Source organism: Podarcis erhardii, assembly GCF_964252035.2.
Source record: "Podarcis erhardii genome assembly, chromosome: 8".
Lineage (NCBI taxonomy): Eukaryota > Metazoa > Chordata > Lepidosauria > Squamata > Lacertidae > Podarcis > Podarcis erhardii.
Genome location: NC_138499.1, coordinates 70,302,330 through 70,320,883, shown reverse-complemented (window position 1 = coordinate 70,320,883; position 18,554 = coordinate 70,302,330). Strand labels below are relative to the sequence as shown.

Genomic DNA, 18,554 nt, shown 5'->3' with positions numbered 1-18,554 from the left:
CCAGGGCAGAGAGAAAGAACTCTGAGGTTCAAAGAGGGAATTCAATGCTGAATCCCCTGTCCCTTCTGTAATGGAAGGGGGAAGCTAGAAGAGACTGCTTATGCCCTTCCTTGCACAACCGTCTTGTAAGGCTGTGGCCCAAACGATTCAATAATGCTGTCACCAATACTTGCTTAGTTATTTTACATATTTCTCGTATGGCTGTTCTCCAGGATAGTTGGGTTTTAGACATCACCCCAGAATTGGCCCTACTAAACATCTTCCAAGACAACAATGCCCATTTACACCACAAAGCACTCATAATCCGCCAACTTTCAGCAGCCAGAAACACCATAACCAGACACTGGAGAGACCTGTCAGGAGTAAGCATGGACCAGTGGTACCAAATTGTATGGGAAACAGCCCTACTAGAAAAATTAAGCAATAAACTGAAACTGACACGGGGACAAACAGAAGAAGACGCCTTTACCCTGGTATGGCTCCCCTTTATCACGTACACAGCCCAACAAGACAATGACAATAATCCACCAACAGCATATAAATCAATATGGCTAAGCTGCTCCAAAACACCCACCCACCCCACTCACACATGAAAACAAAGATCACCACAGCCAATCACAAACAAACAACCACACCCTAGGCCAACCCCAACCTCTCTCACCATCAAAGGAACACAAGTGAACAGCAGAGAACTTGCGCAAGCAACGCTGACACCAAACTCTACATACATTAAGCAAAATAGAAACATCGCCACCTGACCCCACCAATCTTCCCCCACTCCACCCCTTTTCTTCCTAATGTCTCAACAAATGAAACTGATTTGTAAAAATGTTACATGGAAAAAATACGAGAGACGTTATACATACTTCTGTAAAACAAGAAAAGCTTTAATAAAAAAAAAATGCTGTCACCACACCCCCTATTAACCCTTTCCTCTTCCACCCTGGCAGGGTGAACTATAGGAAGCCAAAAGAATTGTGTCTAAAGAGACAATATGTCTTAAAAGAGTCTTGATTTTCAAGGGGTCTGAACTGGCAGTGACTGACCAGCAATGAGACCTTGGGGTCATAGTAGATTGCTCAAAGAAGACGTCGACCCAGTGTGCAGCAGCTGTGGAAAGGCAAATTCAGTGCTTGGGAGAGTTAGAAAAGGAATTGGAAATAAAATTGCCAATATCATAATGTTGTTATACAAAACTGCGGAGGGACCGCGTTTGGAAAATCATGTACCGTTCTGATCTAAAAAGTAAAGGGAACCCTGACCATTAGGTCCAGTCATGACCAACTCTGGGGTTGCGGCGCTCATCTCGCTTTATTGGCCGAGGGAGCCAGTGTACAGCTTCCGGGTCATGTGGCCAGCATGACTAAGCTGCTTCTGGTGAACCAGAGCAGCACATGGAAACGTCATTTACCTTCCCGCCGGAGCGGTACCTATTTATCTACTTGCACTTTGATGTGCTTTCGAACTGCAGGAGCAGGGACTGAGCAATGGGAGCTCACCCCATCATGGGGATTTGTACCGCTGACCTTCTGATCGGCAAGTCCTAGGCTCAGTGGTTTAGACCACAGCGCCACCCGCGTCCTTCTATAGTGCATATACAGCCTTAAAAAGAGCCCTTTGCCTATATTTCAGCTTAAATATATTTCAATTCAAAAAGGACCTCTAATTACAAGAGAAAGGCCCTCACAATAACTCATCTTTCTCACTGCTACCTCTTCTGTGCCTTTCCAGAAGCTTATTGTGGATAACTTGGGATTTGAAATCAACAAAAGTTTCCCTTCCTTCCTTCCTTCCTTCCTTCCTTCCTTCCTTCCTTCCTTCCTTCCTTCCTTCCATCTGCTTGTACAGATCTTATATTAGTCAGCCACACATATTTAACAGTTGAATCCTAAGATTCACAGCTGAAGGGCTTTTTCCATGCAGTAATATTTGATGGTCGGCCGTGCAAGAGTGACAGATCAAATTTCAAATGTAAAGACCTCCATGGGGGTTTCTGGTGGTCTGCTTGGTGGAATTTTATAAAGTCGGATGGATATGAAAGCGGGAGAGGATTGAAGGAGATAAAAATGAGCATAGAATTCCTACCTTTGGTTTAGGAGGCAGTTAGAGATGTATTCTGATTGTACCTGCAAATACCCTTAACTCGCACAAATAAATTGTGCACGCACAAAAATGTCGCTCATTGCTTGCATTAGCCTTGTGAATGTATTGCTCCAAACAAGGCAGTGGGTAGGTGGGGGGCGGGAGTCAAACTCATTACTAAAATGTTTTCACCGGCTTTCTCTTTGTGTCACTACAGACAACCCAAAAGAAAGCAGCCGCATCCCGGTGTTTATTAAAGTCCTGGACGTGAATGACAATGCCCCGGAGTTTGCCATGTTTTACGAAACCTTCGTCTGCGAAAACGCAAAGGCCGAGCAGGTGTGCGGTTTGCGCTTCGTAACGAATAAATACGAGGTTTATAAACACGGTCTGTGTTATGGTGGCAACAGCATTGTGCCTGTGAGCTGGCACTATGCATTGCAAAGGAACTGACAGTGATGCTAAGTGAAATGAGACCATGACTATCTTGCATCGGCTTGCGACTGGCATTCCCTTAGGAGCTGATGTGATGCGGCATTGCATATCACAGAGTTCAGCGTGGCTCCTTCTTGAACTTCAGTTTGCCGGCCCCATATTTCCCCTTAATTTGCTCTGTTTAATGCTTCTCTTGATGAATCCCTTGAAGGTTTGATACGAAAGGCACATATTTGAAATTATTTCTGTTGCCATCTAGGTATTTGCAAGATCTGGGTGGGGAATGAGACAAAAGATTGGGGTCTTCTTCTTTTTTAATGGACTGAAAAGAACTACTCAACATACTCTGATGTTTGGGGATGCAAAGCCCTTTGTAGTTACCCCAGTTCACCATGCCCTACAGCCCGGGAGAGAATTCACCAGTTGGGTGTATGGCAGATTGCCTGGGCATTCTGTGCCCCAGAAGAAAGGCAGTCTGTATATTCATAAATATGATTATTAAAAAGCAGATCAGATGGGGTAAAGATATGGGACGGATTTTTTCCCTAAAGTATCCCCATCTTCACCCCAAAGATCCCTACCTCTTTTCACTCCAATCCCCAACCTTATCAAGTTGAATAGCTAAAACAGAATAAAACTTCAAACATCGAAACCTTTCCTAAACAGGGCTGCCTTCAGGTGTCTTCTAAAAATCAGGTTGTTGTTTATTTCCTTGACATCTGATGGGAGGGCATTTCACAGGGTGGCCGCCACTACCAAGAAGCTCTCCCTGCTTCCTTGTAACCTCAGTTCTTGCAGTGAGGGAACCACCAGAAGGCCATCGGAGCTGGACCTCAGTGTCCGGGCTGAACGATGGGGTTGGAGACACTCCTTCAGGCTTACTGGGCCTTTGAGGCCATTTAGGGCTTTAAAGGTCAGCACCTACACTTTGAATTGTGTTTTGAAACGAACTGGGAGGTGATGTAGGTCTTCCAGGACTGGTGTTATGTGGTCTTGGCAGCCACTCCCAGTCAGCAGTCTGGCTGCCACATTCTGGATTAGTTGTGGTTTCCCGGTCACCTTCAAAGGTAGCCCCACGTAGAGCGCATTGCAGTAGTCCAAGCGGGAGATAACTAGAGCATGCACCACTCTGGTGAGACAGTCCGTGGGCAGGTAGGGGCTCAGCCTGCGTAGCAGATGGAGCTGGTAGAAAATACCTGTATGAGACACGTATTCCAAAGCAACTCTTAGAGAACAGCATTTCTTTGCTGGAAATCTCAACCGCTGCTATCTGCTTGGCACGCTGCTTCGAACTCATTGCTCTAAGGTTATTTGTGGAATAATACAGTATGAACAAGGTCTTGGTGTCAAAGAGCCTGGTTGTCACAGCGATGGTAATACAATAACGCCATTGTCCATTTTTTTAGCTCATACAGACCTTAAGTGCCGTTGACAAAGACGACTCTTTCGGCGGACACAAATTTTCCTTCTCGCTGGCTCCCGAAGTAGCCAGCAGCTCCAATTTCACCCTTCAGGACAACAGAGGTAATGCTTGTCTATCTGCTTCATTCTCTTTGGGGTTGGGGGACTTTCAGAATGAACATGCTGCTTACAGTGCTCGTGGTTCTCTCCAGATAACACAGCCGCGATCTACACAAGGAGAACCCGGTATAACAGACACGAGATGAATATCTACCTCCTGCCCGTGGTAATATCGGACAACGACTACCCAATTCAGAGCAGCACGGAAACCGTGACCATCCGAGTGTGCGCCTGCGACCAGAGAGGGAAAATGCTCTCCTGTAATGCTGAAGCGCTGATCCATCCAACCGGCCTCAGCACAGGCGCTCTGATCGCGATTCTCCTCTGCATCATTATACTGCTAGGTAAAGGAGTCGCTTGAATTGCAGGAGGTGGGGAGAGGAGCTCACCGTGCCCATGGATGGAGCACACATGTGTGCTACACATTAACAAAGCCATGGCAATATAAGACTGTAGTCATGGGCAGCAGCCAGGATTTAGGTTAGGCGGGGCACCCATCTGTCATCATCCTTTGCCTGGCTCTGTCTAGCAGATTCGGAAGAAGATGCCTCAAAATTGCTTTCTTTTCAGCCCAAGTCCTCAGTCTAAATCTTCAGTCATTTGAAAACTAGGAAGTTAAATAACAAAATCACCGACCGCCTTTTGCGTGGTTAACGAGTCTCTTTTGCGAAACTACAAAGAACACGCCTTTTTCATCTTTTTTTTTAAAAAACAAATCAAAACTAAAACAAGTTTCCTCAAATTTGCTGATAACCTTTTCAGCACTTCCTTCTCAAATTCCTCCTATTTTCCGATGAAGTTTCCCCCCCCCCCCTGTGAACGTTCAGTAAGCATTGCCCATTTCTACTTTTAGTTAATTATTTTTATTTATTTACTTGATGGAGGGAGCAGCCTCCCCCTTCTCCTGGCTACACCCATGACCATAGTTATCCAATGTCATCGGAGAAGTGATCTCATTTGAATTACACAGGGTTTTTGTACTTCCTTCCAGGATCCTCCCTGGATGCCTATGAGAATTTAATCTGTGGTGACCCCAAATATAAAGATAACACAACCACCTCCTCTGTACACTTCTGCCTCAGTCATACATAGGCCAACCACAATCAGAAACCACTGCAAGCATCTTAGCCGTCATGCCACAGTATAAGCCACCATACACACATGTCCACTAAACTTTAACTTTTACATGAGCGCCGTCACCCGCTAATCATAACCACAAAGTGCAGCAGGTACACACTGACCCAAACAAACACAGTCCCAAAGTTCACCAGTGAAGGAAGTTGTGATCGTATCAACACCTTGACCAGTAAATCAATATCTCAGTTTACCCAAGTTACCCTACCAACTCTTGGCACCTACCATAAACATCCTATTTTGTGTTTTAGTTGGGTTTTTTAACTGATTTTCCAATATTGTTCCAATAACAGCCGCATTATAACCATGCCAATTTTATCCAATTAATACAATTATTAAAACCAATTATTTATATACCAAATTATACAATTTAGTTAAAGTGGCCTCTTCACATTTGATGGCTCCCTCTTTGCTTTTCCTTTTCCAAAATCTTAATAATTTCAATTACATTCCCTTCAAGATAATGATCCCTTATACGGATTGCAATCTTACGGTTTCAATTCGTGTTAATATATTAAGTGATTTATAAAGTTTCAAGCGAGGTACTCGGTCTGTAATCATTGTTCTTTCCTGTGTGTGGTAATTTCCCCCCCCCCATGATGTTGTCCCAATCATATATAGTGTTGTGTCCTTCGTTCTTCCAACTGTTGATATTTCCCATCATGACTCGGGGGAAGCAGTTGTCTCACAGTTTTCCAACAGCCTCTGCGTCACTTTGCCCCGTGTTTCGGGAGTTTGTTGGAGACCCCTCCGTTCCAACAAATAAACTGTCCTCGCCATATATTTTTTCCAACCTAGGAAGAGCGGTCTGATTCCAAACTGCCAGGGATTAATAGGAAAACCTATTGCAGCTGGCAGATTCTTCCCCGCTTTCCGCTGAAAATTTATAACCGGTTACCTTTCCTGTTTGATTACAGTGGTACCTCGGGTTAAGTACTTAATTCGTTCCAGAGGTCCATTCTTAACCTGAAACTGTTCTTAACCTGAAGCACCACTTTAGCCAATGGGGCCTCCCACTGCCGCCATGCTGCCGGAGCACGATTTCTGTTCTCATCCTGAAGCAAAGTTCTTAACCTGAGGTAATATGTCTGGGTTAGCAGTCTGTAACCTGAAGTATATATAGCCTGAAGTGTATATAACCCGAGGTACCACTGTACTTTCCAAATTGTCTCAGTCACCTTCACATTCCTTTGAAAATAATGGAGAGCGGGGGTGGTTTTGTTCTATATTCTACAGTAGTTCTTTCAAAGGGTGAAACTTCCACCACCACCCATTTATCAGCATCCTATTTCTAATCCATGGGTAGGCAAACTAAGGCCTGGGGGCCGGATCTGGCCCAATCCTTTCAAAGGATTTCAAAGGATTCCTGCAGACAGTCCAGGAATCAGCGTGTTTTTACATGAGTAGAATGTGTCCTTTTATTTCAAATGCATCTCTGGGTTATTTGTGGGGCATAGGAATTCGTTCATTTTTTTCTTCAGAATATAGTCCGGCCCCCCACAAGGTCTGAGGGACAGTGGACCGGCCCCCTGCTGAAAAAGTTTGCTGACCCCTGTACAGCAGACTCACTGTTGCCAGGAAAATGAAACTCCACAGTTCTTCCAAAGACTTTGCTGGTGGGAGCTTCTCATTCCATGCACAAGCCCATCCCGCAATGAGAAACTCTTTGGGCTCCATCAGAGGGCATTAGGGAAGACAGGTCAGGTTTGGGGAATCACCTTGTTGAGCTGTGCAGGAAGTACCATATTTTTCGCCCTATAGGACGCACTGGCCCATAGGACGCACCTCCTTTGGGGGGGGGATGAATAAAAAAAAATTATTTCTCCCCCCACCAGCCGCAGGGCTGGGGCGGGGGAAGCCCGAGCTTCCCCCGACCCCAGCCCCCAGAACAGGCTGCTATCCGCAAGCCTTGCGAGCCCAGCGGCAACTCCCAGTGGGCTTGCAAGGCTTGCGGACACCTGCGCAAAGCACGGGGCGCCCTCCGGAGGGCGCCCCGTGCTCCAGGCAGCAGGCTGCTATCCGCAGCCTAGGGAGCCCTGTGGGAACTCCCGCGGGCTCCCCAGGCTTGCTGATAGCTTCCTGAAGCCTGGAGAGGGAGAGGGGTCGGTGCACACTGACCCCTCTTGCTCTCCACGCTTCAGCGAAAGCCTGCATTCGCCCCATAGGATGCACACAGATTTCCCCTTCATTTTTGGAGGGGGAAAAGTGTGTCCTATGGGGCGAAAAATACGGTAACTTGTCAGTAGTGTTTGGATTGGAAACAATTGTTTGGGTCCCAGGCCTAGCATTCAATTAAACAGCTGCTTTAGCATTGTATCTTTCTCAATCCGCTTTCATGCTTTGTTTAGGCAATCTCAACACTATGTGAAACAAAGGCATGGAAAGAATGGAACTACAGTTTCCATTTTTAGCAGCGACAAAAGGCAGATTTATTATATTTTTTTATTTTTGCTGTTCACCACACCCCACCCCCTCGGCTGCATGGCGGATTTCACTTTCAGCCCGAGAAAGCCTAGCCTATTTATTGCAAAATCCCAGATAATGCTAAGAACTGCTGAGGGTAGTGGGGAGAAAAAAACAGCTCAGCTTTACATTTATTTTAACGTTTTGTTGAGCATTAGGGGGGCTTATTTTACAAGTTCACTTCAGACGAGAAACTGAGCATCAAGAACAGGGTTATATTTGGAGCTGAGTCAGTGGTTTGCACAAATCCAATTTGAATATTCATCTCTTTTTAGTGAAATCTCATTCATAATGACATTAGCGAGGCAGAATTAAAAAACAAAAACAAATCCGCTCTGGGATTTTGAGCTGTTGTGTACTGGATAACACAGAGTACAATGTTTAGCAAAGGCAATTTGAGGGATGGTTTAGAATTTATAGTGGATGCATGATAGCATCTCTGCCCTCTGTCCCCATCTTATGCAGCCCTCAACACATCTGGAAGCTGCTTCCTTCTTCCTTCCTTCCTTCACTTCCTTTTTGTTTGTTTCCTCATTATTTTTCCTGGCTCTTAAAAAACATCCCCCTTTCTTTCTGTGTGATTTTGGAACATTTAGAAAGGGCAGTACAGTGGTACCTCAGTTTAAGAACAGCTCTGTTTACGAACAATTCGGTTTACAAACTCTGCAAAACCGGAAGTAGTGTCCCAGTTTGAGAACTTTACCTCAGTCTAAGAATGGAATCTGAATGGTGGAAGGGCACCGGCGGCGGGAGACCTCATTAGGGAAGTGCGCCTCGGTTTAAGAATGGTTTCAGTTTAAGAACAGACTTCTGGAATGGATTAAGTTCGTAAACCGAGGTACCACTGTATTTTTATTTAATAAAAATAACTTGATGCCCTTTTTAAATAACTTTATTTACTAGTCATATTTATTTATCTATCTATATCCTTGTACGCTGTATAAAGAGGTGAATTAAAATTAGGAACTGCAACACGTGTTCCTTATTGTTTTATCAAGGAAAGGGGGGGACCCAATTTTTACTTTTTTTCACCTATAATACGGCTAATATGGCATTTCACCTGGAAAGGTGCACTCTCTGGCTCTCTGTGTGTGAATAATAATAATAATATACCACCATATACCCAGAGGTCTCAGGGCGTTCCCTTAAATAAATTCCAAAGCATTTCTGACATTCGGCATTAGTCATTTTAAGAGACAACTTTTTTCTTTCCTTTCCTTTCCATGTGCCTTGAAATTGCACTTGTGATTTCATAAGGATCATTTCCACACTGCGCAAAGTAAAACAAAAACCAAAACCCCAAAGCAACATCTACCACTGACAAAAAATAACTGCTCTTCATCTTCCTTCGAGCTTGAAATCCTCCTTATATTTACCCTCCCTGCAACCCCTAGTGCTCAGAGTAGGATTGGCTGCAGTGTGAGAGACTGTGGATTTGGAGTGGGCAGTTTGATAGAGTTTCTTATAAAAGACAACGTTCGAGCAACACATATATTGCCCATTCTATTTTTGTTCTTAATTGGGCGGCAAATGAACTCCTCCTCCTCAGCATTCACCGACGCTGCTTCTTGTTTTTCTTTCCAGTTACAGTGGTGCTGTTTGCAGCCTTGAGACGGCAACGGAAGAAAGAGCCTTTGATCATTTCCAAAGAGGACATCCGAGACAACATTGTCAGTTACAATGACGAAGGTGGCGGAGAGGAAGACACCCAAGCGTTTGATATTGGCACGCTGCGGAACCCTGAAGCCATAGAAGACAATAAACTGCGACGAGACATTGTGCCAGAAGCGCTTTTCGTGCCGCGCCGGACTCCAGTGGCGCGGGATAACACCGACGTCAGAGATTTCATTAGCCAAAGGTTAAAGGAGAATGATTCGGATCCAACAGCGCCCCCTTATGACTCATTAGCAACCTACGCATATGAAGGCAACGGCTCTGTGGCAGATTCCCTCAGCTCCTTGGAGTCGGTGACCACGGATGGAGACCAGGACTACGATTACCTCAGTGACTGGGGTCCGCGGTTTAAAAAGTTGGCCGACATGTACGGTGGAGCGGACAGCGACAAAGACTCTTAATATGTTGCCTTTTTTTCCATTTTCAAGAAACAGCATTGAAATGTGTGGCATTGCTACGTCTTTCTATTTATCCACAGTTATTTGAAAGGGTCCTCTACCAGTTCGAATAGTTTCCGTGACTGCAGTCTTTGTGGATCCAATGTCATCCCCTCCGACCCCCGCAAATATAATTTGAGCATCCAAGAGGCAAATAATATGGTGGGTGGAGGGGGGTGGGGAAGAAAACTCCCTTATTTTCTGTGCACCCTGTATACCAAAACAGTCAAAGAGGCACAATGGCAAGGAGATGGAGGGACAATGGAAATGGAATAATGGTTTTAACTTGTTCTACTTTATTTTCTAAATTGGATTATCTTACTGTTATATTTCACCAAATAATCTCACTGTATTTTAATTACGCAGCTCAGACATGTTTTCCGCAGATTATGTCTTGAAACACCCCATAGTAAGGAAGCATTGTGGCTTAGCTTAAACATTACAGCAAAAGGAGGGGGGGTGTAGCTCTTTTAAAAGCCACAATCTGCCGGCAAGGAATATTTAAAAGGATCTAGTGGCCATTCAAGCACCAGTGTCAGTTTTGAACTGGTCACTTGGTTCAAAGTGGTGGTGGACAATCAAGAGATGGGGAAGGGGGGGGGCTGGGACTTACTAGGTTCGTTGTGTGTGACCATAACAGTGCACCAGAAATGACACAATATTTGAAATATTGTGTTCCTGGAAACCGACCAACCAAATAGCGTGTGTTCAGTAATACATATCAGGGATAGCCAAAAGTGGTGGCTTCTAGATTTTAGACTCCAACTCACATCAACTCCAGACAACATAACCAAGGATAATGAGAGCTGTAGTCCAGCAAAATCTGGAGGACACCACATTGATTACTTCTGACATGTATCAAGGAAGGAAGAGGCATAAGTTTGAAAATACACATGGAGTTGGATTCAGACGTGTTAATCTGCATCCAACACATAACACATAAAGAGAGCTCCCTGTGTACATTCGGTGAGTTCCATTTTATATTGTTCCATTCCTAAGCATACCAGCAGATTGAAAGCTAATTGTATTACCCCTCTCCCTGCTTCCTTACTTGCCTGGCCACTGCTATTCGCTCCTCCTATTGAAGCAAAGGATTCTGCTCCTGAGTGCTTGGGAAGGATGTGGCAGCCAAGGATGTTGTATTACATCCAGCCAAGTCATACTCAAGAGTAGACCCATAGAAATCAACAGGCTTAAGTTGGAACTTAAGGTAATGGGGTTATACCCTGTACTCAGAGTTAAGCCTGTTGAAGCTAATCTTAGATTCATTGATTCCAGTGGATCTACTCCATTGCGTACAACCCACAGATTTCAGTGGGACTACTCTGAGTATGACTTACTAGAATACAATCCTTTGTTTCCCAACAAGAGGTGGTGGTGGAGGAGAAAGAGGTAGCAGCAGTGATGACAGGGGCAAGCCATCAAGCAGAAAGGTCACTTCTGGTACAATCTCCACCTTGCCAAAATCAGCGAGAGCCTGGTCATGCCTGGTTTCAGCATGGACCAGTGTTGGCGCATGGAAGGGGAGGACTGAATGCATGACTCAGCTACCACTGTTAAGCCAGACAGCAGCCTTGGTGGGCATGCACATTGATTGTGAGGAGCATCAAAGGTGGGTTTTCATGGAGGTGGTGTCCAGGACAGTGCCAAACATTTTGAAGGATGGAGATCTCTCTCTTCACTTTTGTCATCTGAGGTGGGACCCAAGATAACCACGTCAGCTTTAAAAGCCAATCAGAAAAGCAAGAGAGAGCAAGGATCGGGAGCTGACACTATAGTTGGTTGAAGCTCATTAAGCAGAAAGTTATTTCTGAGATAAATAGGAGAGCTTCAGCTGATGTCAAATACTCAAACATCCTTTGTAGAACTCTGGAAGAATGGTTTGGTCATTCACTTGGTGTGGACGACATGACCAACAAAGCTAATAGCACCCGAGCTGACCTCAAGAGCTCTTTGCTTTAGCTAATGGCAGCATTTTAAACAACAATTTTAATAATTTGTCCTTTTTTTGCATTATAGTAGACGCGCTCTTTATTAATTAACGACAATAATTACGTAGTTTCACATGATTTTATGACTTGCGCTTTTTGTTTAGATAGTTAACGTTAGAGTGCTTAGAGTACAGCCGATGTATATAGGCAGGAGGAGATTCAAAATTCTTTGGGTAAAGGGTTGCCACTAATTTTTTCATCTGGCTTCCTTGCAGCTGTGTAGATCCTGGCTAAAGTATCAGTCGTAGCCACAGTAGTACCTGCCAGATTGGGAGGCAGGTGGAGTGTGGAAAGAGAAAGATAGGGAATAGCACAGCTCTCACCCGTATGTGGTTTGTAAAAAGACATCCAGAAAAGGCCTTATCTATCAGTAGAACTGCCGCCAGGAACTTTGCAAGTTGTAAGTAAGAACAGATGTAAGAACAGGTCCGTCTTGTTATGCTGCACCGAAGGTACTAAACCATTATCACAGAAAGTCAGCTTAACAGTATAGCCCTCTGCATGTCTACTCAGAAGTAACTGAGTTCAAGTCAGTCTTACCCCAGTCCCGGATAAGTGTATATAGGATTGCACTCTACATGTACCTAAGAATTTAAGCCATGGACCCAGGATAGGTATGGTTAGATTTCTCCAATTACAGCTACATCTGGAGGATGGTAATCCTAAAATATTGTGCTTACAATGCTACCAATCCCCCGCAACCCAATATTTATTTGCCAAAGGACAGAGGTACGGTTCTGAGGTTACATTTGTGTACAGTGGTACCTCGGTTTAAGAACAGCCCTGTTTATGAACTATTCGGTTTATGAACTCCGCAAAACTGGAAGTAGTATCCCGATTTGTGAACTTTACCTCAGTCTAAGAACGGAATCCAAATGGTGGAAGGGCACCGGTGGCGGGAGACCTCATTAGGGAAAGCGCACCTCAGTTTAAGAAGGGGTTTGGTTTAAGAACAGACTTCCAGAAAGGATTAAGTTCGTAAACCGAGGTACCACTGTACTAGCATCTTAAAAAAATATGGTGCAAGAACTACCATAGATGCAAATCTTTACTGTGACGAAAATCCCAGATGGAAAGTGTATGAAACATTTTCTGTTGGTTACCAAACAGCTTTGCTAGACTTATCTTGTCACACTCATAGCTAACCATTTGAATTTGTTTTAGACTTGTTTCTTTTTATTTCCCACCAATGCACCTAATTTTCTGTTTGTGTCTTTGCCTGGAGATGGACAATAGTATGTTTCTCCTACGGGGATTTGAGAGTGTTTAGAAAGAGGGTTCATGTACATTTCACATTCATGCCACTTGGCAATTTTTATTGGGGGGGGGGAGAGAGAATTGTTTCAAAAAACCCATTAAGCCAGTTTCAGCAAAGACAACAATACAACAAAAGAAATGCTTATACACTAGAAGTGAAACCTCTCTTAAACCACATCCAGGTCTCTTGAAAGCTATTGTCAATCTTCTGACTTTAAGATGCAAGTACAAGAATCATAGATTAGCAGGTTCGGTCCACAATCAGGTCTGAAGCTGCCTCCTTACACTGTACAGCATACAAGATGCAGAAGAAATCTGCTAGATGCCATTACAGATTTATTTTACTTTGCAATATCTTAAAAGTTTGTGTGCATAAAATACACAGCTGTGAATAAGTTGGCCAAACGAGACATTTCGCGATGCTTTATGAAAGCTCTCAACGAAGTAGTTTTAAAATGCAAAGTGCTCCGTTAGGGATTGAAATGAAACAGCAAATATTAGGAGTAGAATTAAGCGAGGTTGCTTTGAAGACCAGTCCAAAGGTTTGGCCTATTCTATGCGGAAGAGCAGATCAGTGCTGAAAATGATAGAAGGGCTTTGCGTTTTGCAATTCAGAAAGCCCATCCAAATTCCCAATGCCTTCTCAAATAAAAGCTCCATTTATCTCAACTTGGGAGAATTCAGCAATTAATTTTCTCTCCTTCATTGGAGGTTTTTAAGCAGAGGTTGGGTGGCCATCTGTCATGGATGCTTTGGTTGAGATTCTCGCCTTTTAGGGGGTTGGATTAGATGACCCTCAAGATGTAAAATCTGGACAGCAGGACTAGCAGTACAATGAGAAACTAGCAAGCAGAGGTCTGGGTCAGGCAAAACTCAAGGCTTGTGAAAGGAGCTGACAGAAATTATAAACAATTAAATGGGTGAAACAGAAGGCACAAACCAAGTGTTTTCTGGGAGACTGAACTCCGACCGCTATCTGCTAACCATCTTGCTGGGAGCTCTTCCTGCTTCCTTTTACAGGAAATGATGAAAGGCCAATGGCGCCAGACCTGGCAAACATTACCCTATGTCAGGAAGTGTGAAACCTGCAACTCTCTAGATGACATGGGACTCCCAATGGTCAGCCCTGATGGGAGTTGTAGTCCAGCTACATTTCCCACCACTGCCATATGTGATGTTCCCCAAAAGCAAGCAGGGCAGGAGACAGGAATGATTGCTGATAGTTTCTGGAGTGAGAACACCAACGGGAACATTTGAAAGCTCTTTTGGAATTGAGAGCGGCTGGATGTGGTGGTTGGCCGCAGCACCATCTTGAGTATTGAACAGGCCATAGGAACTGGTTTTGCCTTAAAAACGGCACCGTGTCAAATGGACCACCGAGGCTTGAAAGGTTGAGTGGATTGTGTGAACAAGTGTTGATTGTACTTTTCTCCTGATGTAGCAAATTCTCTTTGATGGCTTAAGTTGATTTAGCCAGGATTAGCAACACTAATGCTGTGGCACTTTGATGGCTTAAGTAGCGTGCTACCCTCATCCCGGGAATCAGTGACACTAAGTAGCAGGCAATTCACGCCAGAACTTTGCATTTTATTGACAAAGTGTTTCGCCTTGTCAATAAAATGACAGTAAGTCACCCACAGCTTGTGCATAGATATTCTATAAACTATTTAACATACTGGCATCAAAATTAAGATGCTGAACTGAATTTTTAAAATGAATTACGGCGTTCTCCGAAGGCTGACATATTATGCATTAATCACCTAAGGTTTTCTCCTATCCGTGCAATTTACAAGCATGGATTTTTATCTTTATTTATTTTAATAAATAGCATTAATTTGGCATCAGTTCACACTTCATTGATATATGACTAAAGCTTTATATTTCCCCCCAAAGTGCAACGGAAAGCAAAATTCTGTGAGCAAAGATTTTATGTCTTGAGTGCCAGGATGGAGTGATAAGAACAGAAATTGCAACAGTATATTCTCAAGCTATATTTGATGAAGTAGCTGAAGAAACAGTGATTGGCAGAAACTGGGAGTTGATGCCCAAGTAAAGGGGGTTAGGACTGCAGACTAAGGAGGCAATTCTATACATGCCTATCTGGACAGCAAGACTCCATGAACGCAATAGGACTTCTGAGTAGACATTGATAGGGGTTGCATGGTAGCCCATGGAGAGGAAATAAAGAGTGGCTATATAACCAGTACCTCCAGCAATTCAGCCTGCTCATCTTAATGTCTTGTCTGGCCAACACAGAATGAATTGGGTTGGTTCACTCTGCTCATGGGATGATATGACCCAGGAGCCATATCTGGAATGACAGACATTTTAGACTGTGATCTTAAGCATCTTTACTTGGAGTCAGTGGAGTGGAGCCAGTGTGGTGTAATGGTTAAGAGCAGTGGACTCATAATCTGGTGAACCAGGTTTGATTCCCTGCTCCTCCACATGCAGTTGCTGTGTGACCTTGGGCTAGTCACACTTCTCTGAAGTCTCTCAGCCTCACTCACCTCACAGAGTGTTTGTTGTGGGGGAGGATGGGAAAAGGAGATTAGCCGCTTTGAGATTCCTTAGGGTAGTGATAAAGCGGGATATCAAATCTAAACTCCTCTTCTACTTCTGCTGAGGTTAGGACTGGGGTGTTTGCGTACTTTTTGAGAAGAGATCAGCTGTCTTGAACATGGATACATAAATGAGCCATCGTATGCATGCTAAAATGTCTTGCTCTAAAAACTCTACTGCTTATTTTGTGGGGTTGACCCTCATTCTAGATCATAATATTTATTTCCGGGTCATGTCACCACCCGTTAAGAGATAAATAATGGTTCTCCAAAGAGTCCCTTATTTTGAATTTTTAAAATGTGATTACCCATCACTTGCTCAGCGACTGCCGAGATCTCAAGACGCAGAGGGGAGAAAAACACATATTGATTAAAAAGAGTTGCTAATGATAAGCATTATGGAAATAGCCAAGTAGCTATTATGAGATTTGTGTGTAAATGAATTAAGGGGGAAAGGAGAAAGCAGTGACTGAAATCATACGTGATGCTGTTAGCAGCTTGAAGGCTTTCTAAAAAGGAAAATGCAGTAGCTGGCGTAATTATTAGCAGTGAATGAAGCAAGTTGTTATTTTTATGTCATTGATTTCTTACATTCCCTGTGCTGGCAGATTAATTTAGGCACCGCTGAGACAATCTTTGACACACCAACTCTTTGCAAAAGTATGCTGAAGGTCTCATCCAACAACTGTATAGCCAAAACTCTTCTTAAAGCAAAAGAGGTCATAATTATCCATTGATGTTTAACAAACACACACACACACAAACACTTTTTGTCGGGGAGGTGAAGGCAGACGTTTGAGGGCATATATGGGAAAGATAATAGAAAATAAATTGTAAGAAAAGATCTCATGGAAGGCAGGCTGAGCATTGATGCAGCAAGTCAGGTTGCCAACTTTTTTATTGACTCTTGCTCTTGTGTCTTTAAGACTAGCCTGATTTGCACAGACATTAGGTGACAATGTTCATCTGTATGCCATGATAATCTTCACCTACCAATTTCTCAAGGTCAAGCTGCTGTTTCACAGTTCCAGATCAGTTTCTCCCCCTGGCCATTTGGTAATCCTAGCGTTGGCCAGGAAAACAGAAGTGCCACGGGATTTCACATGGAATTGGAATTTGGTGAGGTTTTAAATCTTGTGCACTTCAGAGAGGTTTCAGAAATATGTCTTCTAACTTCCCTGATATATTGGAGGCCAAAAAATGGGGGTGGGGCAGTGTCGTATATAGCAAGAGAACCCTTTTGCCTCCCTGGGCACTTGGTCTTTCCTACAAGACTGCACTATTTATGTAAATACATCCGAATACACTTTCTATTATAAGCTTTTAGTTTTCTAAAATCTTTTAGTTTAGTGTTTATTAAAAATGTATAGGATTATTAGGCATTCAGGTACAAACAATTAAAGGGGGAGGGAAACCACACAGCAAACATGAAGCTATTTTGATTCCAACAAAACTTTGAGAGAAAAAACTTCTTCAAAACACTGTATATTCTGTGATTTGAATTACGATGGGATTTGCTTTTTTCTGCTTTCATGGCCTTATAATAGCTGCAACGTGCATCTCAACCACAATCTGTGGGGGCTACAACAATTGGGTAAATGCCTATTGTGATCTGCGCATTTAAAACCCTTCAAAATAAATGGCCTTTTCCATACGGATTTCTTTTAATTGAAACCAATAGGCCCAAGGATAAAATAGGGTAGATGCTGTTCCTTCTATGTGACCATTTTTGTTTGCACTTCTTTCCCTTTTTTTAAGGGGGATGGGGAGGAAATAAAGCCCAGATGGGAAACCTGGCTAGTTAGCACAGGGGAACAATTGGTTTTAGCTGTATCCCAGCCAGGGAGACATCCTTGCTGCCCTCATGGTGTGGACAAAGGATTATCACTGGGATCTATTGACCTCAATCTTTGACAATAGATTGCAGTGCCTCTGAGCATGTGCAGAATGCATTTCCTGCCACCGTTGCTGTGCATCTGCAGAGAAGAGGAAGGGGATGTTTTCTAGACAGATCGGACCCCTGACACGCACCTCTAGATCTTTCAATTCAATGGAGAATGGGCTGATCAGCTTCATTTCAACCCATATGCTGGTCATCCTCCAGCCACTGAAGCTGTTTTAAGACCCATCCAGCCTCAATGGCTGCAGCACATGGGCACTGCAGCAAAATAAGATAAAAATGGAGGATGCTCACCTCTCAAAGCAGAATTGCAAACATTTTATCAGTCTAGCCTTGGCCACCGCTTTGGATCGTAAGTCAACACAGGTTCCTTTCCGTTGATTAAATCAAAAGCGATCAGACAGCAAGTTGGAATAATGAGCGCTGCAATCCTGTGCACACTTACCCCTGAGTAAGCTCCTCTGGAGATGGTGAGACTTGCTTCCGACGCAGAGAGGATTGTGCCCCAAGATTCCCTTATGCTTCTGGTGTGATTCTCTTTATTTCACCTTTTCCCCATGATGTGGATTTCCCTTTCCCAAACCTACTTGCCTGTTATATTTCTCGTTCAATGTAATGTTTCCCCTGCTTCATTTGTTTGAGCAGTAATTTCTCACACATACACAACAAGAAGTGAATTTACCTTTTTTGAAAATCAATTTTTGTAACAAGTTATTTATATGATACTACTAAATAAACTGGTTTTTTTTTCTAACCTGCTTTTTAAAAAGAACTTATTTCAACAGAGGGGTTTGGATATAAACAATTAACGTTAACCAAGGATAAAGGACCAAGTGAGACCAATACAAAAACCCAAATGCAAGAAAAGACAGGCTGATACCTGTGCACATTTACCTAAGGTTAAGTCCTACTGAACGCAACTGAATTTACATCTGAGCAGATAAGTACAGGCTGCACATATTCAGATCCTTCTCATACTGGACCTTGATACCAGACCTTGTGGCATAGGTCAAGCAATAAACAAGTCCTCTTCTACGTTTCCGAGCACAATTCAAAGTGTTGGTGTTGACCTTTAAAGCCCTAAACAGCCTCGGCTCAG

The 18,554-nt window shown here is 43.5% G+C and overlaps 1 protein-coding gene across 1 annotated transcript in view; it reads left to right on the top strand.

Annotated features, from left to right (window-relative positions):
- CDH6 (cadherin 6) overlaps positions 1 to 15,529 on the top strand; it is a 168,228-nt gene extending 152,699 nt beyond the window's left edge. Inside the window, exons 9-12 of the mRNA XM_081873029.1 lie at positions 2,300 to 2,421; positions 3,924 to 4,041; positions 4,131 to 4,382; positions 9,220 to 15,529. Of these exons, the coding sequence (XP_081729155.1) occupies positions 2,300 to 2,421; positions 3,924 to 4,041; positions 4,131 to 4,382; positions 9,220 to 9,710 (983 nt within the window). The 3' untranslated portion in view covers positions 9,711 to 15,529. The remainder of the gene's footprint in view (positions 1 to 2,299; positions 2,422 to 3,923; positions 4,042 to 4,130; positions 4,383 to 9,219) is intronic.
- Positions 15,530 to 18,554: the final 3,025 nt, after the last annotated feature.